This window comes from Ciona robusta, chromosome 10 (assembly GCF_009617815.1).
Source record: "Ciona robusta chromosome 10, ASM961781v2".
Lineage (NCBI taxonomy): Eukaryota > Metazoa > Chordata > Ascidiacea > Phlebobranchia > Cionidae > Ciona > Ciona robusta.
This window is the reverse complement of record NC_143244.1, coordinates 6,660,929-6,687,428: the sequence shown is the minus strand read 5'-3', so window position 1 is coordinate 6,687,428 and position 26,500 is coordinate 6,660,929. Positions and strand designations below refer to the sequence as shown.

The following is a 26,500-nucleotide window of genomic DNA, read 5'->3' as shown; positions in this document are numbered from 1 at the left end:
AAATAAAATTACTTTGATTTTGATTGCAGGATTTACCTGTTGGTCGACGACTGGCATCAGCTGTTGTTGTTGATGGTGTTCTATATTTTATTGCTGGGGATTTGCAAACTGGCGGTAAAGCTACACCCACTAACATTGTTCACCGAATGGACTTAAATAACAACGTTTTGCAATGGGAGAATGCAGCACCGGTGATGACAGGGAGATATGCTGCTGGTGCTGCTGTTTTAAATGGTAAAGTAAATATATAGTTAAACATGAATCAGCTATATTTTCTTACTGTTGTTCGTTGCCAAAATTGGTATAGCGAAACTTTTTTTATTTAACTTAGTGTTTTCTTTATGATTGTGGTTCAGCCGTTGTTTTCCATTAAAAGTATAAGAATGCACTATGGGCAATTGACTCCATACAATTTACTTTCAATAAAATTAAATCATAAAGATAATACAATTCAACTAAAAGCATTATTACAATACCTTTAAAAGTCAATGTAATATTTTAAGGCTCAACATTCTTATTTGGTGGAAAAACTATCAATAACACCACGCTTTCTTCTGGTGAATGTTATGTTACTTCACTGAACAAGTGGATAAAAATTGCAAATATGAAGGAAGGGAAATCTTATTTTGCTTTGGTTTCTTTGGAAGGTGAAACATACTTTAAGTTTATTGTAGTAATAATCCAGTTAAAAAAATCCGATCCTTTATACACAGATCGAGTATATTCACTCAGTGGAGGAACTTCACCTTCGGTTTTACGTTGTAATCCTACATTAGGTATATGGGAAAATGTTTCTTCAATGCAAGTAGCACGGAGGTTTTTCCCTGCCGTAGTGCTTAATAAAGCCATTTATGCTCTAGGTAAGGTAGAGTTGCTATAAAAGTTAAGTGCAAATATTTTTATTATTAGAGCAATCCAAATAATACACAACTTGCATTGTACAATCAATATAGGAGGTGAATGTGTGAATGTGACTTACTTTATCCTCGCGTGGCCGGAAAACGACAGTCGTTATCACACGGGTTTAACACCTCGTGCCAGCTTACGAGTCTCCATGTATGTTACTTTGTGGGTGATTATTTTTTTTGGATTTTTTCATTTTTTTATGTATGGCTGATAATTTGGACAACCCATTAGTGACCACTGGGTTGGAGCAATTGTCGTTAAGTGTCTTGCCCAAGGACACATACGCCCACAATGGTAGCAGCGACGAGCCTCGAACCCATTACCTAATGGTTACAGGCAGGCGCGCTAACCACTACGCCACGGCGCCGGGAAGGTAAAAGTGTACAGGAGCAGAGTTTAAAATCAGTTGAGAAATACAATGTTGATGATGACACATGGGTTTATGTGGCGGATATGAACATGGAGCGACGTTCCTTTGCAGCTTGTGTTGCACAAAACAAGATTTATGTAGTGGGAGGGTTAGTATTCGAACGGTGTTTTCCAGTTTTAGTAATTTGACTAAATATCGCTTTTATTTCTTTGTGGAAGAACAAACAAGTTTAACACAATTTTTCCACTTACAAGTTGTCATATATATCTTTGTGGGTGTGGTACAACTCTGGTATATTATTCAGTCAAAGTTTAAACCAAAATCCTACCTACAGGTTGGATTCCAACAACAAAGTTGTGAAGTCTGTTGAATGTTACGACCCACAAACAAACATATGGAGCATTGTTTGTGAAACACATGTGGAATTGTTCAATCACTCTCTGGTTGCAGTTTAAATGCAGATCAAACGAAACACCATTTCATTTCCTATCAACCGTAGTCTTATTGAGTAAATCTTTTCATATGCGCTTATATAAAATGTTTTAATAATTCTTTATTTTATTCTCTCTAATTCTTCACCTTTATTTGAATAAACCTAATTGGAATTGCTTCATAACAATTAACAAGTTGGAATCCAATTGTGCTTTGGTTATGATATGACTTTATTAATTTTGAAACCTGCTTTATCCTCGTGATCTGGAAACTGATCGTCTTTAAACCTGCTTACGGGTTATCTCATAGATGTAACTTTGGGAGTAATTGTTTTTTTCTGTATAGCTGACAATTTACAACCCATTACCACTGGGTTATAGAAATTGCTGCTAAGTGCCAAAAGGACACATAGGTTTCTGTAATAAACAACTTTCTTTCTAGGAAGATGCGGGGCTTACAATGCACAAACTCATTCATTACAGCTTTTTTGCGATAAACATGAAATATAATATAATGCAATATATGACAAGAAAAACAACAAACTGAAAAAATATATTGGCACAAATTAAAAACAGGTATCCTTGAAAGTAGTTCTCGCACACAGTGAGTTTGCGGTGAAACTTGTACACGAAACATCCCTCCAACAATATGCAGGACTTCCAGATCTATCCATGACCACACAACTCTGTGTTTGTGTTGCATCAGCGCAGAAGTTCAAGTCAGAATTAGAAATCTGTGTGAAGGTACTTCCATACATCCACGCTGAACCTAAAATTCAAAAACATTTTATATAATCTGGAACTTAGGAAATATAGGAAACACTTTATTTATTCTGGATTTTGAACTTTGGAAATATAGAACTTAATGTCTTACTAGTAAAATAATTCAAAAGAAAAAAATTGATCATTACTTGATATTAGAAAGATTGTGTTAAATAAATTATGCTTATTCACCATAGCTTTTAAAATACAAAAAATGTAAAAGTTTTTCAAACCACAAAAAATACAAGAACACTAATAGATTTCAACTTGTTAACTACATACCAATCTTAACCACATTGATCCAAGTATATTGAGACACAGCAGCAGATATTGATGACAATCCAAGGTAAGATTGCAAACTTGTTCGATCATTCGTAACAGGAATAGCAAGAGCAGCTGTCGGGTAAACTGCCGTACAAGCTGCTGATGCTGCAGAAAGTGATGTCACAGTTGTTTCCAATACTTGGTAGTCGTTCAAGTTGATTATTCTCCATTCTGTTTTACAAAAAATACATTTAATTGCATAGGAAGATGCAGGGTCTTGAATATAAATTAGGTTTCAAACTGATTTGTTGACACAACTGGATCAGTAGTAGAAAATCTACATTTCAAGAGTTACTAAATAAGTTTCAGGCTTAGGGTTAATGGAGTTACAAGCTAAGATTGTAGAAGTCTAAAGGTTATTGGTTTGTGGGGTTAGAAACTATAGCTTTCAATTGATGTAGAACCATTTACATACTGCTGTTAAAGTATACATATTTTTTGACAACAACTTACTAGCTTTAAACACAACACCAAGTAATTGGGATAATGTTAACTATTATAATTGATTTAAAACTCACCACAAAAGTAACCATTATTTGAAACATCACAAATACAGCAAGTGGTTGTTGGGAAACAAAGGGCACTGTTCTTGCATGTGTTGGCTGTGCAAGCTAGAAATGCATGCAAATGTTGATAAAACATCAGTATTGTAACAACAAATACAGTTCTGTTACATTAGTTTACAGATGGTAATATTAACTTGTTACTAAATACGATAAAACATTGAGATTTTAAAATGTTGTGAAACTTATGGACCTTATGTTATCTTAGTAAAGTTGATGATAACTTGATGTTATGATATTTATATTTAGATTCCTTAAGATTTATTGATCTATTTAAAAAATCATAAACATCATTGTCTAGTTTAAACCAATGTATCAAGCATAGAAACATAAAACATACGAGAGTTTGTCAACATTTGTTTACCTTGACATGTTGGAGCTGTTGTGAACTCAAACAAACCAGTGTTCAAGCATGTATTTACTCTTGTGCCTTGCAAGATGAATCCGTTGTTACATGAGTAAGATATCTGGTCTCCAATGTTGAATATTGGGGGAGTTTTAACAACAGCGTAAACTCCATTGGCTGGTATAGGTGGTTCACCACAAACTATAAATAATAGAGATCATAAATCAAAGTAAACAGCTTAAAATAAATTAACTTACTTAATGTACAAACAGCTGCAAGTGAAGTAAATTGTCCACTAGCTTGACATGTTACTGTTGCACTGTTATCCAGTCGATAACCACTGTTGCATGTATATGTTAATACAGTATTGATATCATATTGGTCTGCATTATTCTTCACAGTAAAATCTCCATTGGCCAGTGTGGGTGGTGTTGTACAAACTGAAATGAAATCACAGTTGTAAAGTTTACCAAGAACTTGAAATTTGTATAAAAATAAATATTTGTTTATACATTAATAATTGTTGTTGATTGCAATGATTGTAACTTACTTTCTCCTTCCGTGGCTGGAAAACGACAGTCGTTATAACACGGGTGTTCATACACCTCGTGCCAGCTTACAAGTTATCATGTATGTTACTTTGAGGGTGATTATTTTTTTGGATTTTTTTATTTTTTATGTATGGCTGATAATTTAGACAACCCATTAGTGACCACTGGGTTGGAGCAGATGCCGTTAAGTGTCTTGCCCAAGGGCACATACGCCCACAATGGTAGCAGCGACAACCTTGAACCCATTACCTCTAGGTTACAGATATTTAACACTTAAACAATTACTAATTAGGCAAGTTTTTAGGGACAACAATGTCAATTCAACAGTTTTTTAATTATTTTACAGTGTAAAAAGTAAAAAAATTCTTGTCAATCAACAAACAATCTATAAATTACTTTTAAAAATTTCTCTTTTCAGATTACGAAATTTTACCTTTAGTGCACACAGCAGTTAAAGCAGTAAATTGTCCACTAGCTTGACATGTTATTGTTGCACTGTTATCCAGTCGATAACCACTGTTGCATGTATATGTTAATACAGTGTTGATATCATATTGGTTTGCATTATTCTTCACAGTAAAATCACCATCGGTCAGTGCAGGTGGTGTTGAACAAACTATAAAGAGGTAAATATGATAAAAGACATGTTCATAAAATAAAGAGCAAGCCAGTTAGGAAAATATGCTTGTAAAACATTTGTACTGGATTAGGTTGCACTTTAAAATTGGGATCTTGCATACACACAACAATAATCAGTATGCTAGTATTGCAACACATCAAAATCTAAGTTTAAATTATACGCAAACAATATGTTTTATCTTTCAATTTATAACAGTAAGAATAAGAAGTTCATAACACCCCTGTACTATGCAGACCAGTTTCTAAAAAGAAAAAGAAAACCGGAAAATATTTGCAACATGACCCCAAAAGCAAGTTTTCATAACAAACATAATGCTGTTTTATTTTATTAACTAGTTAAAATTATCTTTACTGTAGACTTTTAGATTAAATCATGTTTTTCTTTTTAATTTGTATAATATATATTAGGAAGGTAACAAACATTATTAAAAATATTTGTTGATTATACATCATATCTATGTGCCACAATTTATTAGGAAATAAGTTTAAATGAACAATTAAATTATATTTCATATAGAACAAATCAAAGTGCTGAATGATTAAAATATATTTTAACACAAGACCTTGAGAATTTTTTGTTTTAAATTACCTCTTGTACAAACAGCAGTTAAAGCAGTAAATTGCCCACTAGCTTGACATGTTACTGTTGCACTGTTATCCAGTCGATAACCACTGTTGCATGTATATGTTAATACAGTGTTGATATCATATTGGTTTGCATTATTCTTCACAGTAAAATCTCCATTGGCCAGTGTAGGTGGTGTTAAACAAACTAGAACAAAATAAAATGTTATGAAACACTGTGCACTTGGAAATGTATGAAAAATAACCAGACACACATTGTGTATTTATACACCCCATGCTCACATTCAAGTAAAAACTGGGCTGTTTTCTTATGCATTAGACATCATCATTTGAAATATATAAATGAATTTACCTCTGGTACAAGTAGCTGCAAGTGAAGTAAATTGTCCACTAGCTTGACATGTTACTGTTGCACTGTTATCCAGTCGATAACCACTGTTGCATGTATATGTTAATACAGTGTTGATATCATATTGGTTTGCATTATTCTTTACAGTAAAATCTCCATTGGCCAGTGTAGGTGGTGTTGTACAAACTAAAAAAAGATGTAAACTCTTAAAATTTAGTTCGGCACCTTTAGTTTTAAATAAAATAAATCAAATTTGCACTTATGTGTGCATACACCTTATAATCCTTATTAAAGTATAACATGGGTGTCTTTTGTACAGCACATATATGGTGGCTTATATCTGTTTTTCAGTGCCCCAGACATGTATGTTTTTTTATACAGATGTTTTTATACAGCTTATACTCCATGTCAAAAAAACTTAGTATTTTTTTATCATACACCAGACACAATGGTGTGTTCATAAACCTAAAATTATATTTAAAAAATCTCCTGTTTAAATACCTTTAGTACAAGTAGCTGCAAGCGAGGTAAATTGTCCACTAGCTTGACATGTTATTGTTGCACTGTTATCCAGTCGATAACCACTGTTGCATGTATATGTTAATACAGTATTGATATCATATTGGTTTGCATTATTCTTCACAGTAAAATCTCCATTGGCCAGTGTAGGTGGTGTTGAACAAACTGAAACAAAGTGCAATCTTGTACTTCATACTCACTACCTAGGTATAATATAAGTGTTTACTTTTACACCAGGTACACATAGTGTATTCAAACACCTCATGCTCATAAGTTCTTACATGGGTGCCTTCTTATACACTAGACACACATGGTGTATTTATACACCTCACACTCACTGTCGAGTTCTAACATGGGTGCCTTCTTATAAACAGCTACACATGATTTGTACCCAAAGCTACAACTAAATTTTTCTAAAATCTAAATCGCTTACCTTTAGTACAAGTAGCTGCAAGCGAAGTAAATTGTCCACTAGCTTGACATGTTACTGTTGCACTGTTATCCAGTCGATAACCACTGTTGCATGTATATGTTAATACAGTGTTAATATCATATTGGTTTGCCTTCACAGTAAAATCTCCATTGGCCAGTGTGGGTGGTGTTGAACATACTGGAATGGAATTCAATATTGGTAAAAATAATTTAAAACTGATTCTCTCAATGTTGGCATAATAATGTGTATTTATAAGCAGAATCTACAAAGTTTTAACATTGATATCTTTAGAAAGTCGAGCTATAATATTTTTACTAAGATACCATTAACATGTAATAGTTTCTTAGCATTTTTATATGTAGTGGATTTTAACTATATTCTTGATAACTTAAAATAGTTCAAAGGTCGCAAATCTAAATAAATACCTTTAAAAAAGTTTGCATTGAAAGGAACACTTAAAAAAAAGATTTGATAACTTCGTATGTCTTGCGGAACTTAAACATTGTGTAACTTAAACAAGTTTGTGTTCATTGATGTAAACGCAAACATCTAAAAAAGAGTGCATTACCTCTGGTACAAGTAGCTGCCAACGAAGTAAATTGTCCACTAGCTTGACATGTAATTGTGGCACTGTTATCCAGTCGATAACCACTGTTGCATGTATATGTTAATACAGTGTTGATATCATATTGGTTTGCATTATTCTTCACAGTAAAATCTCCATTGGCCAGTGTAGGTGGTGTTGTACATACTGAAACATAGTGCATTCATGTACTTTATGCTCATTGTTAAGTAATAATATGGGTGTCTTCTTATACACCAGATGCACATGGTGGCTTCATACACCTCATGCTTACTGTTGAGTTTTAACAAGGGTGCCTTCTTATACAACAACTACACGTAGTTTGTACCCAAAGCTAGAACTAAATTTTTGTAAAATCTAAATCGCTTACCTTTAGTACAAGTAGCTGCAAGTGAAGTAAATTGTCCACTAGCTTGACATGTTATTGTGGCACTGTTATCCAATCGATAACCACTGTTGCATGTATATGTTAATACAGTGTTGATATCATATTGGTTTGCATTATTCTTCACAGTAAAATCTCCATTGGCCAGTGTAGGTGGTGTTGAACAAACTGAAACATAGTGCATTCATGTACTTTATGCTCATTGTTAAGTAATAATATAGGTGTCTTCTTATACACCAGACACGCATAGTGGATTCATTTACCTCATGCTTATTGTTAAGTAATAACGTGTGTGTCTTCTTATACGCCAAACACACATGGTTTCTACCCAAAGCTACAACTAAATTTTATTAAAATTTAAATAGCTTACCTTTAGTACAAACAGCTGCAAGCGAAGTAAATTGTCCACTAGCTTGGCATGTTACTGTTGCACTGTTATCCAGTCGATAACCACTGTTGCATGTATATGTTAATACAGTGTTGATATCATATTGGTTTGCATTATTCTTCACAGTAAAATCTCCATTGGCCAGTGTAGGTGGTGTTGAACAAACTGAAACACAGTGTAATATCTTAGATATTTTATTTATAGCATTCCTGTACAAGAACAAATCTATTATTGGATATATATTTTTAACCATCAACTTTTGAGATCGATTTCTCCTGATACATCAGAGCCACGATACACCAGACATGTATGGTCAGACTATAAATTGCATGCTCCCTGTCTAGTCTTGATTTGGGTGACTTTTGTACACTGGACACACATGGTGTTTACATAAACCAAATACTTAAACTGAAATATATATATATATATCTATATACCTTTAGTACAAACAGCAGTTAATGTAGTAAATTGCCCACTAGCTTGACATGTTACTGTTGCACTGTTATCCAGTCGATAACCACTGTTGCATGTATATGTTAATACAGTGTTAATATCATATTGGTTTGCATTATTCTTCACAGTAAAATCTCCATTGGTCAGTGCAGGTGGTGTTGAACAGACTGAAACACAATTTTTTGAAATAAACGCTCTGTAATTTTAATTCACAGACTTCTTGTTCAATGTCAAACTAAAACATGAATACCTGCTAAAAGAGCAGGCACGCATGGTGTCTCAAAATAGGGAATAAAACTATCAACATTACCTTTTGTGCAAACAGCAGTTAATGTTGTAAATTGTCCACTAGCTTGACATGTTGCTGTTGCACTGTTATCCAGTCGATAACCACTGTTGCATGTATATGTCAATACAGTGTTAATATCATATTGGTTTGCCTTCACAGTAAAATCTCCATTGGCCAGTGTAGGTGGTGTTGTACATACTGAAGAAATATGATTAATTAAACCAACCTACCTTGCCAAGAGTATTAAGCCACTGTCTTAAACCATTGGTTCGAACTATTAGTACGAAAGGATCCAAAGTAAACTTAAGATAGTTAGAAGTGTGTTTGTATATAAGCACCCTTTTATTGTACGTGAAACATTGTTGTTGTTATATTAAGAAAACCAGTACAGATTTTAATTGCAACATTAGGATGTTATGTCCCAAAAATAAAGTAAACTTACCTCTTGTACAAGTAGCTGATAGTGCAGTGAACTGCCCAGTGCTTTGGCATGTTATGGTGGGTGAGTTTTCCAGTTTATACCCGGCGTTGCATGTGTAGGTTAGCACAGCATTGATATCATATTGAGCTGGTGTATTCACAGGACTGAACTGTCCATTTGTCAAAGTGGGTGGTGCCAAGCATACTAAATGTTAAAAGAACGCATTTAATATAACACTACACCATCAACTAAATGTTTCTATTAAATTAGACATACATTTTTGATGCATTAACTATACTAACCTTTAGTACAAGTTGCAGCAAGAGCAGTAAATTGTCCACTAGCTTGACATGTTATTGTTGGACTGTTATCTAGTCGATAACCACTGTTGCATGTATATGTAACTTGCGAGTTAATGTTATAATATGCAGGATTGTTAATCGGAGTAAACTCTCCATTACTCAGGACAGGAGGTGCAAGACAAACTGTTGAAACAAAATGTTATAGATTTATTTCTTACTACTTTGAGAAAATAATGGAATCTCTTACATTGAAGAGTGGTTTTAAGTCCTCAGTTTTTTACAAGTTAGTATTATAATCTGCGTACTCTTACCTTTCGTACAAGTAGCTGCAAGTGAAGTAAATTGACCACTAGCTTGACATGTTACTGTTGCACTGTTATCCAGTCGATAACCACTGTTGCATGTATATGTTAATATAGTGTTGATATCATATTGATTTGCATTATTCTTCACAGTAAAATCTCCATTGGCCAGTGTAGGTGGTGTTGAACAAACTGTATGAAATGATATGTTTTATTTACCAGCAAAACAACAAATCCGAATACAATCTCTTTCCCACTTAAATACATTTTTAAAACTACAAAGACATGTGTTAATATTTGCGCACTTTAAGCATTTGTTAGTAGAATTGTATTGCATGTATTTTAGACGCAGTCCAATAGTATAATATCAAAGCTTGTTTTAAGGTTACAACAGTCTTCACAGTTCATTTATATTTAGCACTAAATCTGGGCATGCAGAACATTGAGTTTATCTCTCAAATTACATAATTGTTTTCTAACGTATTGAATCTACTGTAAATTGTGTTTTACCTTTAGTACAAGTAGCTGCAAGTGAAGAAAATTGTCCACTAGCTTGACATGTTACTGTTGCACTGTTATCCAGTCGATAACCACTGTTGCATGTATATGTTAATACAGTGTTGATATCATATTGGTTTGCATTATTCTTCACAGTAAAATCTCCATTGGCCAGTGTAGGTGGTGTTGAACAAACTGAAATTAAACATAAATATATTCACATTATTTATTAATTTAAAGCATAATGTATAAAGTATATTTGTGCAAAATACGAAATGTGTTTAGTTTCATGATGACATATACATTTCTGTCTAATAGTTTTATTCTCTGCAATGAGGTTTTGTGTCAATACTTTTATACATTTACTTTATACAAGGTAGAAAATGTCCAGTGAAAAACTGCATATATCCTTTCTGTTAGTTCAGTAAACCATTTCAGAAAGAATATACAAACCAAAGCTACATAATATGATGGTACAATGGAAAAATAACAAAGTCATTCCAAAAACCTAAGGCACTGAGATATTTCTTTTATTCATGAGTACTCATCTTATAGGATAGAGTTTTGCAACATGTTAAATATTTGGTAACCTTTAGTACAAGTAGCTGCAAGTGAAGTAAATTGTCCACTAGCTTGACATGTTACTGTTGCACTGTTATCCAATCGATAACCACTGTTGCATGTATATGTTAATACAGTGTTGATATCATATTGGTTTGCATTATTCTTCACAGTAAAATCTCCATTGGCCAGTGTAGGAGGTGTTGTACAAACTGAAACAAACGCAGATTAGATTAAGTATATTTTGGATCAATAACTTGCAACACAAAACACCATTTTTAGATGTGGTTAAGATAAAGACTAAAAATCATTTATTACAACCCCAAATAACTAACTTAATTGGAACTCATCACATTTTATCTAGACTAGGGTAGATTAACATGCACAAGCAACTGAGTCATTAAAGTATGTTCAGATACACTTGACAATTAATCTCACATGGAACTCATCAGCTTTTATGCAAACTCGAGTAGATTATTACATACCAGCAAATGTGCCATAAAAGTATGTTCAGAATCACTTGATAATTAATCTTGGATGAACCTCATCAGCATTGATCAAGGTTTGTAAAATACTTGTTAAAAAAATGTCAAAAATTTACTAACCTTTTGTACAAGTAGCTGCTAATGCAGTAAATTGTCCACTAGCTTGACATGTTACTGTTGCACTGTTATCCAATCGATAACCACTGTTGCATGTATATGTTAATACAGTGTTGATATCATATTGGTTTGCATTATTCTTCACAGTAAAATCTCCATTGGCCAGTGTAGGTGGTGTTGTACAAACTGAAACATAATGTAATGCTACCATAAACGAATAAAGAAATGGGCATTTAAAAAATAAATATTACAGCAATAACACAGAAACAACCTTTCTTTAAACAAAGTATGGGGAAGATACTTTTAAAGTGCTACAGAAAAAGTATGTTTAAGACATAGGCAAAATACCCTACAAAGAAAGTCCTCCCCTCCAGATTGTGAACTTATATATTCTTGGGTGTTTCATTCATAAGAATATTAATGAAATATTCAATTAATTTACATAAAATAGTAGCGAAATACCACCATGATCACTTGTTGATCTTTGCCTGGTTGGCAAATCATTAAGGTATGTCTCAAGTCAAAGTTATATTGCTACAATATGTGGCAACTTCATGCACTTTGTGTCATTGTACTTTTTATAAACGAAGATCAATAAATGTATTTAAAGTTGCCCATAACTTACACAATAAAGCACATACCTTTTGTACAAGTAGCTGCAAGTGCAGTAAATTTTCCACTAGCTTGACATGTTATTGTTGCACTGTTATCCAGTCGATAACCACTGTTGCATACATATGTTAATACAGTGTTGATATCATATTGGTTTGCATTGTTCTTCACAGTAAAATCTCCATTGGCCAGTGTAGGTGGTGTTGAACAAACTGGAATAGAATGTGATACATTTATTTCACCTCATACAGCATTTCTTTAGAATCATATCTTTAAACATTTGACAAATTTACACTCCTTACAGAATATAAAATATATCATTATAAAATCATTAAAAATATGCACTATCATATCAGAGTACCTATATTTAGTTTCACATTGGATTACTAAGATTGTAAAATTTAAAAAAATATTAATGGTTTTTTAAGCAAAACTCAAACCAATCTTACCCTGACTAATTTTTTTTAGAGATATGAAAAATAGTTGTATTACTTTAGCATAGCCCGTTGGGAAGTTTAAATACATAAATTCGTATTTGAAACACAAAGCATAGTTAAAAGTATTTTTACCTTTAGTACAAGTAGCTGCAAGCGAAGTAAATTGGCCACTAGCTTGACATGTTATTGTTGCACTGTTATCCAATCGATAACCACTGTTGCATGTATATGTTAATACAGTGTTGATATCATATTGGTTTGCATTATTCTTCACAGTAAAACGTCCATTGGCTAATGTAGGTGGCGTTGAACATACTGAAACATGCAAAATCAAAACAAAATTATTATTTCGGAGTATGAAAAATATTATTTTTTTTACAAATTTTAATTGACCAAAATTAAACTTTGATCAATTACTCAATAAACAGAATAAAAAAAATTTTTAAAACAAACTGTTTCTCTGTAATTCCCAAAAGATAGCTTACACCTTACACTCTTGCAGGCTTACAAATAAACTATCTAGTCCTGTAATACTGACGTCAACCAGATTCCCAGTCATTACCTGTCCACTTGCAAGCTATTTGATTTATATATAGTTTAATAACACTAAACCCAGGTTTTTAATAATAAACGTAACCCTAAGTAACTATATGTTATATTACCTTTCGTACAAGTAGCTGCTAATGCAGTAAATTGTCCACTAGCTTGACATGTTACTGTTGCACTGTTATCCAGTCGATAACCACTGTTGCATGTATATGTTAATACAGTGTTGATATCATATTGGTTTGCATTATTCTTCACAGTAAAATCTCCATTGGCCAGTGTAGGTGGTGTTGTACAAACTGAAATAAACATATAATTTTATAAATATCGAGTTTCCAAACTGTGTTTGTTTAAAATAGTTGTCACTGGTATTCAAGACCAAATAACAAATAATCTGGTATTTGAAGTCAGAATATTTAAATAATATTTGCAGATTTGTGGTTTATTAAATTTCCGAGTCTATAATTCTCTATATGGTCTTAGTGTGTTTAATGTATTGAAAACAAAGATCTTTATCATTTGTGTAATATCTATACTAAGTGATAACTAGTTGCGACCTTAATAAAAATTTTTAGATTTGCGTAATGATTACTAAGTTGTTCATACCTTTAGTACAAGTAGCGCCAAAAGCAGTAAATTGTCCACTAGCTTGGCATGTTATGGTTGGACTATTGTTAATCTTGTACCCATCATTGCAAGCATATGTGATAACTTCTTTAACATTATAGTTGGGTGGGTTTCGAACAGGAGTGACTGCTCCATTTGTTAAAGCTGGAGGGTTCCTGCACTGAACAGCTGCAAAAAAAAACACAATCACTTGTAAACGTCCCAATAGAATGTAGTAAAAATAACTTGAGCTATAGACCTTTCTTTTCTTAAAAGAAACATTCCAATTCTTCCATAAAATTTGCAGGGTCAAAGTTAAAATTTAATTTCTTATGCCTTGGTTCTTAAATATTTCAGACTCTTTATAATGTCAACAAAACCCACACTCTACCCTACACCAAAACAACTATTATAACGTACTTGTAAAATAAAAATGGAATACATTGTAGACATTTCTATCAAAAAAGAAGTTAATAACTTAAAAGTTTTATGTAATTTATAAAAAAAATAAAATCTTGTGATTAAATAATGTATTAATGCTTTGTTAATGTTAAGATCGCTGCTAGAGAAAACATGAAGCAAAATACTAACCTGATAAACAAGTTGCAGATAGTGTACTGTATTGCCCATTAGCTTGGCAAGACACCTTGTTAGACCCACTTAATGTATAATCAATGTTACAAGTGTAAGTTATCTCATCATTGATATTATAAATAGCTGGATCATTGACTGGAGTGAATACACCATTAGGTAATGTTGGTGGGGTCAAACAAACTGCAAAGGAAATAGTATTCATTTGAGAATTTTAATTTTATATAAAAAGCAAAAATATACAAATGATATTCTTCTGGTGTAAAACAATCCAAAATAACATACTTCGTATAAGATCAATTATTTTATTTTTTGTATTTGGTAGTTAAATACAAGCTCACAACATAACTGGTATGGTTTAATGTATAATAACAATTTAATTTTAGCGGAATATCATATTTTAACATTAAGTTGTCAAAGTTGGCTTATATGTGTTTTGCCATTGAGAAGCATAAAATTTATTTAAAAAAGTAAACATTTTATTACCTGTTGTACAAACAGCTGCAAGTGAAGTAAATTTTCCACTAGCTTGACATGTTACTGTTGGACTCTTTTCCAGTCGATAACCACTGTTGCATGTATATGTTAATACAGTGTTGATATCATATTGGTTTGCATTATTCTTCACAGTAAAATCTCCATTGGCCAGTGTAGGTGGTGTTGAACAAACTGTTCAAGGGAAAAATATATACATTGTTACATACAAACAACATAAACAACCAAAAATTTTTGAGTTTAACATTCTGACAAGTGGATTACAAATACATTTAAACAATCATGTCCCAAAGCTTTTTGTTAAAGTGTTTTGGTTTAAATAAAAATGTCCTCATATTTAAATAGTCAGACACTTGTAAAACTGAATCCAAAATATACATTAGTTCAACAAAGGCAAAATCAGAAATGTGATATTCATAACACTGTATAAACCTAACTCTGGAGAAACCTATGCTCTGAACTTTAATAATATGTATGCAGCAATATCATTCCAACATCTTAAACATAACGTCTGTTAACACACAAATTAACAACTAAGGCGATGTGTTAAACAAAAATGTGGCCACACTTACCACGTGTACAAACTGCTCCAAGTGAAGTAAATTTTCCACTAGCTTGACATGTTATTGTTGGACTCTTATCTAGTCGATAACCACCGTTGCATGTATATGTTAATACAGTGTTGATATCATATTGGTTTGCTTTATTCTTCACAGTAAAATCTCCATTGGTAAGTGTAGGTGGTGTTGAACAGACTGGAATAAAGTATTATTGAAATATTTGATTTAACATTTTGAATAAAATATTTGGAGAAAGTTTTTATCTAATCTTAAGTTGAGTAATAATTTTTCCCTGGTTAAAAAAATGCATCAAAATACAACAAAGATTATGACAGCAATTTCCCTAAAAAGTCCTCTTGTTGCTTGAACAGATTGCTTAATTTACTTTTACCATTAAAATTACATAAATATATAAATACTTATGACAATTCATTTATGCGGGTAATAACTGGTGTGAGTTATAAGTTTAAAAACATGTAAGTATTTAAATAAAGTGTAGATACTATGGATGTTAAAATAGAGATTGTTTAGTTTCTTGTACATTACCTTTAGTACATACAGCAGTTAATTTTGTAAATTGTCCACTAGCTTGACATGTTGCTGTTGGACTGTTATCCAGTCTATAACCACTGTTGCATGTATATGTTAATACAGTGTTGATATCATATTGGTTTGCATTATTCTTCACAGTAAAATCTCCATTGGCCAGTGTAGGTGGGGTTGTACAAACTGAAATATAAATTCAATTTATTGAAAAGATAATATCGTATTTCTGACTGTGCAATAAAAATACAGAATATACAATTAGGAAGAACTATCTTGTTCTAGCAAAAGAAATGAAGCAAAATGTAAAAATTAATTAAAGATTAGTTTGTTATCAATTCACAGTTACCTTTAGTGCAAACTGCTTCAAGTGAAGTAAATTTTCCACTAGCTTGACATGTTATTGATGGACTCTTTTCCAGTCGATAACCACTGTTGCATGTATATGTTAATACAGTGTTGATATCATATTGGTTTGCATTATTCTTCACAGTAAAATCTCCATTGGCCAGTGTAGGTGGTGTTGAACAGACTGGAATACAACAGATAAGAACATTTAAAATTGTTTAAACTATCTATAAGGTATCGCCTTGCAAGGATATCATAAATGATAACAGTTTAACAAAGATTATTACTCCAAGAATAGATAAATAGCTTAGGCATCCTAATGTTTTAATTCCAAGCTATGTAAAAGAATCTCTAAAGCAATTCTTAAACATGTTGAAACAGGCAGACATGAATTTTAACTGTTAGAGTGTTGACATTATTAGGGAAATGGGGTTGCAAAAATGTGTCTTCTTGTATGTAAAGAAAACGTACTGTGATTTTATGAAATAAATTCTTTGTAGTAAAGATAAATATTCATCAATCTGTACCTTTAGTACAAGTAGCCGCAAGTGCAGTAAATTTTCCACTAGCTTGACATGTAATTGTTGGACTGTTATCTAGTCGATAACCACCGTTGCATGTATATGTTAATACAGTGTTGATATCATATTGGTTTGCATTATTCTTCACAGTAAAATCTCCATTGGCCAGTGTAGGTGGTGTTGAACAAACTGAACAAACGCAGATCGGAATAAGTATATTTTTGATACTTGATTTTGAATACAAAACACTATTTTTATAAGAGCTTTAGGTTAAGAGTAAAAAAATCAATTATTAGAACACTTGATAACTAATCTTAGATAGAACTCATCAGCTTTTATCAAGACTAGGGTAGATTAGTACATGTACAAACTGAAACAGCAGAAATAAGAGGTTAGTTAAGAGTACACAGAGTTGGTTATGCTAAAATATTCGCTTACTTCTAGTGCATGTAGTTGGCAATGCTGGCCAAGTTCCACTAGCAGGGCAGGATATAGAATTAACGTTCTCTAATTTATATCCATTGTTGCAAGTGTAGGTGACTACAGCATGTACGGCATACTCTGCAGTGACGGGCATGTATGCTCCATTTGTTAATGAAGGTGGTGTCAAACAAACTGAAAGAATATTAGAGTTAATTATCATGTAATATGAATGAATAAAGTTAGTTTAATCCTTGCATGGCTGGGCAATGAGAGTTTGTGTTCTGTTTCATATATTTTGTACCTGCATACAGAGTTACCACATATGTTACTTTGTTGGTGATTGTTTTTGACATTTTATACAGTTCATTATTGACCACTGGGTTGGAGCCATTGCTGTTAAGTGTCTTGTCTAAGGACACGTATGCCTACAATGGTAGAAACCACAAGCCTTGAAGCAATAACCTCTGGTTACATGCGCTCTGAGCACTGTGCCAGGGTACTAGTGTAATACATGGAATAATTTGTACACACCTTTAACACAAGTAGCTGTAGGAGCGACCCATTGGCCAGTTGATTGACAGGTGCTTGTAGCACTGCTGCTGAGAGTGTATCCAGTACCACAAGTGTAAGTTACAGTATCACCAATGCGATAAACAACTGGGTTGTTTTTTGGAGAATAGTCTCCGTTAGCAAGCGCCGGAGGTGCTGTGCAAACTGAAATAATTTTGATTTTAAAAGGTTGGTGATATCTTTATTTTATAAATAGGATCTTTGGAAAAAAATTAACTTTAAAAGTATTGTAATTAAGTAATATAAGTGCATTGCAACAAAATTGTTTGAAACATTTTATCTGTTACAGATAAGCAGTTTTCTGTATGAAGTTGGATTGAACTTTATTTTAAAAAATATGACCGCAGTAAAGTGTTAGGAATTCAATTAAAAAGATGTTTACAGATTAAGTATTGTACAAATTGAACGAAGTATCTTAAAGTAACTTAAACTATCATAACACTTGATCAGATTAAATTTGACAGAAAATTTAAAATAAGTTGTGCATTTTTTATAAACTTACATTTTCGTTTTATAACATAACCTAAAATGTGTGAAGAGTACAACAAAATTTTATCAAACGAGAAACAAGTATTACCCCTTGTGCATGTTGCAGCTAGTGCGGACCATTGTCCAGTGGATGTACAAGTTATTTTGTCGCTGTTTTCAAGAAGAAATCCACTTCCACAAGTATATGTTAGTACCGTGTTGATATCATACTTAAGTGGATTGTTTACAGGGGTGTATGAACCATGTGTCAGCGTGGGAGGGGTGAGACAAACTAAGGGGAATTGTACAATATTATATTGACATAACCTATATAACATATGATAAAATTTATTCCTATTTTTGGTTACTTTTAAATGCTTGATGTTTTTGATACAGATGATCAAAGCTTTTTTTATATAAGAATATTAAAAAGTTCTAACGTGTTATAATCATAAATTATGTTTAAGATGATATTTTAATCACCTTTTGTGCAAACTGCGGATAATGTTGACCATTGATTTGCAGCTTGGCATGTTATGGTGTCTGAGTTATCCAAGCGATAACCACTGTTGCATGTATAAACTACATTCTCATTAATGTTGTATTCAAGTGGGGTCTTCACAGGACTGTATTCACCATTAGTGAGTAAAGGTGGACCTCCACATTTATCATCTGTGGATTGAATAGAACTATTAGTATACACATGATAACAGAAAATTTAATTTACACACGATAGTAGAAAACAAAGAAAGAATTATTTTAATAGTTTAGATTATTTATGTTTTTTGATGTCTGGCATGCAATATTCACAATCTAATATTTTAATATAGTGTGAATCATTTAAAAATACAATTAGGTATAGGAAATGTTTTAATATTAAGTTAGTTTACCTGAAGCACAAGTAGCAGCAAGTGTCGTGTATTGACCGTTTGTTTCACATCTTACTGTGTTGCTTCCTTTCAATTTGAAATTAGCATTACAAGTATATGTAATGATTTCATTCACATTAAAAATTACAGGGTTTCTGGTTGGTGAATATGCTCCATTGGGTAATGGGGGTGGGATCAAACAAACTGTAAAAGGAATATTTGAATTTTATTTTTTATAAAGTAAAATACTGTAATATAATAATGGGATAGAAAACAATTAATGTTAAGTGTCTTCCCAGGCTTGTTTAAAAGTCTATTGCTACAAAGTGGTAAAAAGGAAATACAGGATGATATTAGTTGTGTATCATGTGGAAAAATTTATCAGATGTATTCTGCATCTTCTTTTTGGTGTATTTTTAAATCAACTTTAATTTACACAAAGTAAAATCTGCACCATAGTCATACCTGTTGTACAAACAGCAGTTAAAGCAGTAAATTGTCCACTAGCTTGACATGTTACTGTTGCACTGTTATCCAGTCGATAACCACTGTTGCATGAATATGTTAATACAGTGTTGATATCATATTGGTTTGCATTATTCTTCACAGTAAAATCTCCATTGGCAAGTGTAGGTGGTGTTGAACAAACTAAAATAAAATTGAATGTTTTTTTTACACTATTTGCTTAAAGACATAACATGAATGAATTCTTATACACAAGACACACATAATCTATTAATACACCTCATGCCTATTGTCTGGTTATAACATGGGTGTCTTCCTCTACCCCAGAAACAGATCAGGTATTCATTAATTCATACATGTCATACTTACTGTCAAAAAGCCTAATTATAGTGTCAAAATGAAGAATTGAATGTTAAAATAATTCTTAAATAATGTCCAATCAAAAAAACAACAATAAACAACCTTTTGTACAAACAGCAGTTAAAGCAGTAAATTTTCCACTAGCTTGACATGTTATTGTTGGACTGTTATCCAGTCGATAACCACTGTTGCATGTATATGTTAATACAGTGTTGATATCATATTGGTTTGCATTATTCTTCACAGTAAAATCTCCATTGGCAAGTGTAGGTGGTGTTGAACAAACTAAAATAAAATTGAATGTTTTTTTACACTATTTGCTCAAAGACATAACATGAATGAATTCTTATACACAAGACACACATAATCTATTAATACACCTCATGCCCATTGTCTGGTTATAACATGGGTGTCTTCCTCTACCCCAGAAACAGATCAGGTATTCATTAATTCATACATGTCATGCTTACTGTCAAAAAGCCTAATTGTAGTTTCAAAATGAAGATTTAAATGTTAAAATAATTCTTAAATAATTGTACCATTCAAATAATGTCTAAGCAAAAAAACAACAATATACAACCTTTTGTACAAACAGCAGTTAAAGCAGTAAATTTTCCACTAGCTTGACATGTTATTGTTGCACTGTTATCCAGTCGATAACCACTGTTGCATGTATATGTTAATACAGTGTTGATATCATATTGGTTTGCATTATTCTTCACAGTAAAATCTCCATTGGCAAGTGTAGGTGGTGTTGAACAAACTGGAATAAAAGGGTAATAGTAAAACTTAAAAGTGCAATAAAGAAAGAATTTGAAAATAATCCCAATCACAAATATATACCTTTAGTACAAGTGGCAGCAAGTGCAGTAAATTGTCCACTAGCTTGGCATGTTATGGTTGGACTATTGTTAATCTTGTACCCATTATTACAAGTGTACGTGATAACATCATTCACACTGTATGAATTCTGTTGTGGGCTGTATAGTCCATTCATCAGTGCAGGAGGGTTGGTGCATTTTATAACTGAAACAATATTTAGTCTTGTATTATTTTTGTTATAAATGTTTATCATAAAGTATATTTTCATAATGTAGTGTTATCATAGTGCACTAGGTATTTAAAACTTCAGTAATGTGAAATAAAAATAAAAATGCTATTTTTCACTATAATAATGTTTTAAAAAGTTAAATTATTATTGAAAAAAGTATAACAAACCAAGTCTATGTTTCCAACATATTGTATTTGCTCCCTTTTTACGCCAATTATGTAAAGACTAAAGAAAAGATTAAATTATTTATTCGATAAATTTAAAGTTAAATATATTCTAAAATCTATGATAAACCAATTAATTTGCTAAAAGCTTTACCTCTAGTACAAACGGCAGTTAAAGCAGTAAATTGTCCACTAGCTTGACATCTAATTGTTGGGCTGTTATCCAGTCGATAACCACTGTTGCATGTATATGTTAATACAGTGTTGATATCATATTGGTTTGCATTATTCTTCACAGTAAAATCTCCATTGGCCAGTGTAGGTGGGGTTGTACAAACTAAAACATATTACAAAGTATTTATATCGAAAACAAGTTTATGGTGAAATGAGAGTCATTACAACCCAACAGTGTCACAAAAAAACATTTAACAATATTACCTTTAGTACAGACAGCAGTGAGTGAAGTGAACTGTCCACTAGTTTGACACGTAATAACATCGCTGTTATCAAGTCTATAACCAGTATTACAAGTATACCTCACTTGTGCATTGACAGCGTATTCAATTGCAGAAATAAACTGTCCATTTAACAATGCTGGTGGGTTGCTACATTTTACAACAACTAAAACATATAAACAAGGTTGTCAGAAACATATTGAAAGATTTATATTATAAAATAACATTTCATGACAAAAGAAGGATACTATATAACACTGTACAGTGTTAATTTTATTCAACATTTGATAAAAATACAAACAAATGGTTGAACATGAACATAAACAAAACATGGGAAATAAAATATTCACCTGGTGTGCAAGAAGCTCGTGTTTGCGTGAATTGTCCATTTATCTGGCATATAATAACAGGAGATCCTTGCAGTACATAGTTTGCATCACAAGTATATGTTACAACTTGGTTGATCTTGTAGTATGGTGGGGTTAATACAGGAGAGTATCGACCATTTGCGATATCGGTTGGTTTGCCACATGCTGCACAGAATCAAAGTGGTTGATCACTTATTTATTTTCGTAGTGAGATAACTCATCAAATCATGGATTTCATACTATACATTAAACAAAGAGGCTTCATATAGCTTCCAACTGTACTGTGAATCATTAAGTGGTAACTTAAGTTATTTAAGAATCTCATAGGCTTGATATAACTGTAATTGTGCAGGCAATCTATGAAGTATGTACTATAGGCGGCAATTTATTGTGTAAATAAGTAGTTGATTTAGTATTAATCACTTATTTAACCCACCTTCCAAGCAGTGGGGTGTTGAAGTCGACCACTGCCCACTTCTTGTGCAAACATTTTCTGATCTTCCAAATAAATCGTACCCAACATTACACGAATATCTTACAATATCGTTTGCGTTGTACAACTGCTTAACTGGGGTCACAGCTCCATTTCTGGGACTTTGGGGTGTAGCGCAATCTGATTAATGTAAAATAAAGATGTTTTGGTACACTGTTTGAAGATTTTTATGAATTTTTAAAGAATTAAATGGTGCTGTTACTATTAACACATAATAAAACCAAGCGTTTAAGGATAAATAAAAACACAAAAACTATGTTTCAATTTCAAATACTGCACAAAACAAATGTTGTTTAATAACATTTCCAATTCTGCATACATATTTACACAAACAAAATGAACTACAATTTATGTAGCTTGAAATAAACTAGAAATTGGTAAATCTAAAATACACTTACATATTTCACAATTTGGACCAGCAGGGGAGATTGGGCAGATACATTTATATCCATTAATCTTGTCCACACACACACCGTTGTTCATACATGGGTTTGACAAACATTCATTTATTTCTGAAACAATAATATATATTAAACTTAACATCTTTGTAGGTTTCTATATAAGGCTGTTACTTTTAGTTGCATAAATTATTCGAAACAATTTTATTAAGTTTTTGACATTGACTCTGATTGTTCTTTGTTCATGAAAAAGAATTATACACTTCAGTACTTAATTGTCTATGGTTGATATTTTTGTGTAATTGTGTATACATGTGTAATCAAAACTTTGTCATATATGGTATTTCAATGAATTAAGGAAGGGAATGGAATAACTCAGACCAACATAAGTTTGAAAAAAATGAGCTTACCAATGCATTTTGGTGGGTTTGTAAAACCAGGTGGACATCGACGTCTCATGTAAATAACTGCGGTAAAATATTTACAAGGGTATTTTAAAACAAAAGTGAAATGAAAATCATAAAACTATAGGCTGCTTTCTTATGTTAATAAGTATATTGCTGTGGGGCAAGATATCATTAGCACCTAAAAGTGATATTTCCTGATCATGTTTTGTACAACTAACGGCGTCTTAGAGTCCTAGAGAAGCGAGTATAATTTTCAAGATACTCGTTGCTGTTTACTTCCCAATTCTCAACTTGCCTCACCCTACTTATAATAAAACAAGATCGAAATGGGAAAGTCAAGAGTGGTACCTCCCCTAAGGTGAATCTATCTTTATATTACTTTATAATAATGGCGTTCTTACTGTTATTCGTGGAATGGTAGCAACTTCTTGAAGCGAAGTCCCAACAACAGTTCCATCGCAGGCAACTCGATCTATAAAACAAATGTCTTATCGTAAAACATATTTTATCGAAAATTTCTGTGTGTACACCTTTAATGTGTTATGTTGTTTTATGTTAGTATAATTTCCTTATTGTGTATGTTAGTTGAATACTACATACAACGAGCTGTGTCACTGTAACCTATGTTACATGAAGTTAATCGGAACTGTTATATGTAGTACCGTGGGGTAAGACGGAACACTGTAAGCACCTAAATCCCATATTTTTACCATTGGTTTTGAACAATTTTACACACGCTTTTAAGAATCACTAAAAAAATATTTACAACATGTCCCATTGTTCCCCACCCTACTATTTTTATGTTCGTTAATTGCCGCGACTATATATATGTGTGTTTGTGAGAGAGAGAGAGCAAATAACCGTAGCGGCGAACGTAGTTCTGAACGTGGTCTTGTGTGCATCTGTGTGTGTTCGTGGACGTTCGTGGGTCAGTAGGTGAAATTAGCGAAATACAATAAGCCAATTCGTCACATATGGGTCATAAACATACTTGAACAACGCATTTATTGCAGGGCGACAACTCTCTTATAAAGAACTGGGTGGATTATTACAGCATCGCGTACTCACTGACATTTCAGATTTATCGCAGCATTGTCACATAAGCCACATGAAAGAATGCTATTTATTTTATAGAAGGTTTGTAAGAAGGGTGCCATATTTCATTTACCTTTATTCCGCCTACGAGTTACCAAGAACGTAATTTTATGGGTAAGGGTTTTTCTGTGCGGTTGGTAATTTGAATAGCTCACTAACAATTAGGCGTCCACAGCAATTACTATTCTGTCTTGGGACACACGCCTACAATATACACATACGCCTTTATTGTTGACAACATCGAGCATCAATCCCTCTATTCTCTACACAGTCTACAGTTACGAGTCGGACATTTCAATCACTGCCGTAGCAGTTAGCAGTATTACAGTAATATATACGTTCAATAAGTCGCCAGCTTATTTTCCACACGAATGTTGTTGATTACTGAGATATTCGAACGAACCTGGTTGTGTAGAAAGGATTACCGCAAGTATTATTCCGGTTCTGTGGACTGCATTGGGAAAGAACTTGACTTCCTGGATATCCATTTTCGCCGCCGTGGTGCAATAACTCTGATGTTAGAAACAAAACAAAGGTTCATAATTTGTTGAACTAAATTATTAATCTTTGAAAGTGCAAATATGTGTTTCCTTTAGGTTAATTAGAATAAAAAACATAAAATAAATTTAATTGCCCCTTCGTATACGTCATACGACAGTAAGACCAAAAAATAAAACAACGCTATTTAACAACAGGTCATTGTGGTTAAACACGCGGCAGATAAAAAATATAAGAACAAGTTAAACAAGCGTAAACGATAACATTTATTTTGGTAAATAAAAACATTAAAATTAAGAATTGCAATATACACGCTTATTAATATGGGCTATATATAAGAATACAAAATTATAACTAAGTTAAAAGATGATGATACTTACTGGCTTGGTTGGGGGGAGATTTTCCTTCTGCTGCACCTGTTTACATAGTTTATATTAGTTTCAACAAATATACAATTCAAATTTTGAAGCTTACTGATTATTTGCAAGAGTAGATAATCGTCTCCATACTTTTGAGCAAACTCTATCGTACTGTAAACATTCGTTCCAAGAATCTCTGCAAAGTTAAGACAGTAAGATACTAGAGGTTTCCATTCCCAAACTTTGTGTTATCACGGCACAAGTAACTACCTCTCGCCAGTAACGCGAGCGCCGTCGTGTAATCAGCGCCGTTAGAAGTAATCAAGGCGAGGGATTGCATGATTAGTTGGCTTGCGGATGGAGCCGCCGATGTGGTTTGGGTTGTAACCGGTGTTGGTGTTGGTGTTGTTGAAGGCCCGATCACTTGGTTGCCGAAAGAGAGCGTTGAAGCTTTGGGAAATTGAAATGTGATTAAATTTGATAAAGTAGAAAAATGTTTCAGGAATAATACATGGTACAACATAAATCTTTTATGAAGATCGAGCCAGTAAAAGTAGTAAAATACTTTGCAATAAAACTGCATATATTTTCGAACAAATATAAATTTACACATACACGGCGTATACATTAAACCAATGTAAGAGCTAACGAACAAATAGTTAAACAAGAATAAAACATGGAAGGCACATTACCTTTATAATAACACCGAATATTGATATGAACCGCATTTCTGTCGTAGCAACAACCGCTGTAACAAAATAACTAAAGTTAATTTTGGCTCCGTCCAGAGTTTGAGATTTTAAATTTAGAAAAAAATAATTGACAAAATAACGTGTTTTTTTTAATAGGATAACGAAAGTAAATTAATTTAAAAAGAGATGTGCGTATCGACCAGTTAAAATGCAATTTTTAAAACACGTAACTCGTACAAAGTTAAAAAATAAATTATCGGTCAAGATCAAAATGTGGCCACGAACTCACCGTTGTAAGCAATTAAACCGGTCAATGGCTGGACGACCGCATGGTCTTCGTGATAAGTGAGAGACACCACAATGCGGGTAAGCTGAAACTTCTAATAGTAATAAACACACAACAATAACAACCGCCAATGGATTCCACATTGTAAAGCTTCTGGTCTGTTTGTTCCTTCAAGTATTTCAGATGGAAAACAGAATTCAAATGCTCATGCTATCACCTCTGCAAATAAACACGTTATGATTCAGTTTTAATATTACA

General features: G+C 32.7%; 2 protein-coding genes across 19 annotated transcripts in view; one reads left to right on the top strand and one right to left on the bottom strand.

The window, feature by feature from the left end:
• The window catches only part of LOC149730251 (kelch-like protein 24), a 3,848-nt gene extending 1,941 nt beyond the window's left edge, over positions 1-1,907 (top strand). The window contains exons 7-12 of one of the 2 annotated variants that reach the window (XM_089886298.1): positions 30-234; positions 504-647; positions 714-860; positions 954-956; positions 1,280-1,424; positions 1,611-1,907. In XM_089886298.1, the coding sequence (XP_089742424.1) occupies positions 30-234; positions 504-647; positions 714-860; positions 954-956; positions 1,280-1,424; positions 1,611-1,731 (765 nt within the window). In that variant the 3' untranslated portion in view covers positions 1,732-1,907. The remainder of the gene's footprint in view (positions 1-29; positions 235-503; positions 648-713; positions 861-953; positions 957-1,279; positions 1,425-1,610) is intronic. The other variant, XM_089886297.1, reaches the window with a different exon arrangement.
• LOC149730250 (complement receptor type 1-like) lies at positions 999-26,500 on the bottom strand. Of its 17 annotated transcripts, none has more exons than XM_089886203.1 (53): positions 26,246-26,498; positions 25,957-26,012; positions 25,535-25,714; positions 25,380-25,460; positions 25,286-25,321; positions 24,811-24,919; positions 23,714-23,784; positions 23,316-23,372; positions 22,906-23,019; positions 22,451-22,627; positions 21,997-22,179; positions 21,630-21,812; positions 21,346-21,528; positions 20,820-21,002; positions 20,557-20,739; positions 20,079-20,261; positions 19,617-19,799; positions 19,173-19,355; positions 18,766-18,954; positions 18,392-18,574; positions 17,776-17,958; positions 17,260-17,436; positions 16,828-17,010; positions 16,302-16,484; positions 15,956-16,138; positions 15,422-15,604; positions 14,841-15,023; positions 14,355-14,537; positions 13,764-13,952; positions 13,274-13,456; positions 12,744-12,926; positions 12,204-12,386; positions 11,566-11,748; positions 10,990-11,172; positions 10,412-10,594; positions 9,911-10,093; positions 9,600-9,782; positions 9,319-9,501; positions 8,898-9,074; positions 8,572-8,754; positions 8,117-8,299; positions 7,732-7,914; positions 7,347-7,529; positions 6,779-6,955; positions 6,328-6,510; positions 5,830-6,012; positions 5,482-5,664; positions 4,687-4,869; positions 3,960-4,142; positions 3,721-3,903; positions 3,312-3,404; positions 2,752-2,964; positions 999-2,476 (listed from the first exon to the last, which is right to left on the bottom strand). In XM_089886203.1, the coding sequence occupies exons 1-53, from the start codon at positions 26,383-26,385 to the stop codon at positions 2,274-2,276; spliced, it is 8,844 nt and encodes a 2,947-aa protein (XP_089742329.1). In that variant the 5' UTR covers positions 26,386-26,498; the 3' UTR covers positions 999-2,273. The 17 variants fall into 17 exon arrangements, with proteins under 17 accessions (XP_089742329.1, XP_089742330.1, XP_089742335.1 ...); XM_089886204.1 differs by having other exon boundaries at positions 6,328-6,463; positions 6,909-6,955; XM_089886209.1 differs by lacking the exon at positions 6,328-6,510.

Bases quoted from the DNA above. Each gene is read 5' to 3' on its own strand.
- LOC149730250 (XM_089886203.1), bottom strand. From the start codon at position 26,385: ATGTGGAATCCATTGGCGGTTGTTATTGTTGTGTGTTTATTACTATTA. The intron at 23,373-23,713 runs GTAAGAACGCCA...ATTTTACCGCAG, and splicing joins CTACCATTCCACGAATAACA to TTATTTACATGAGACGTCGA. The intron at 19,800-20,078 runs GTTGTTTATTGT...ATTTTATTTTAG, and splicing joins AACTGCTGTTTGTACAAAAG to TTTGTTCAACACCACCTACA.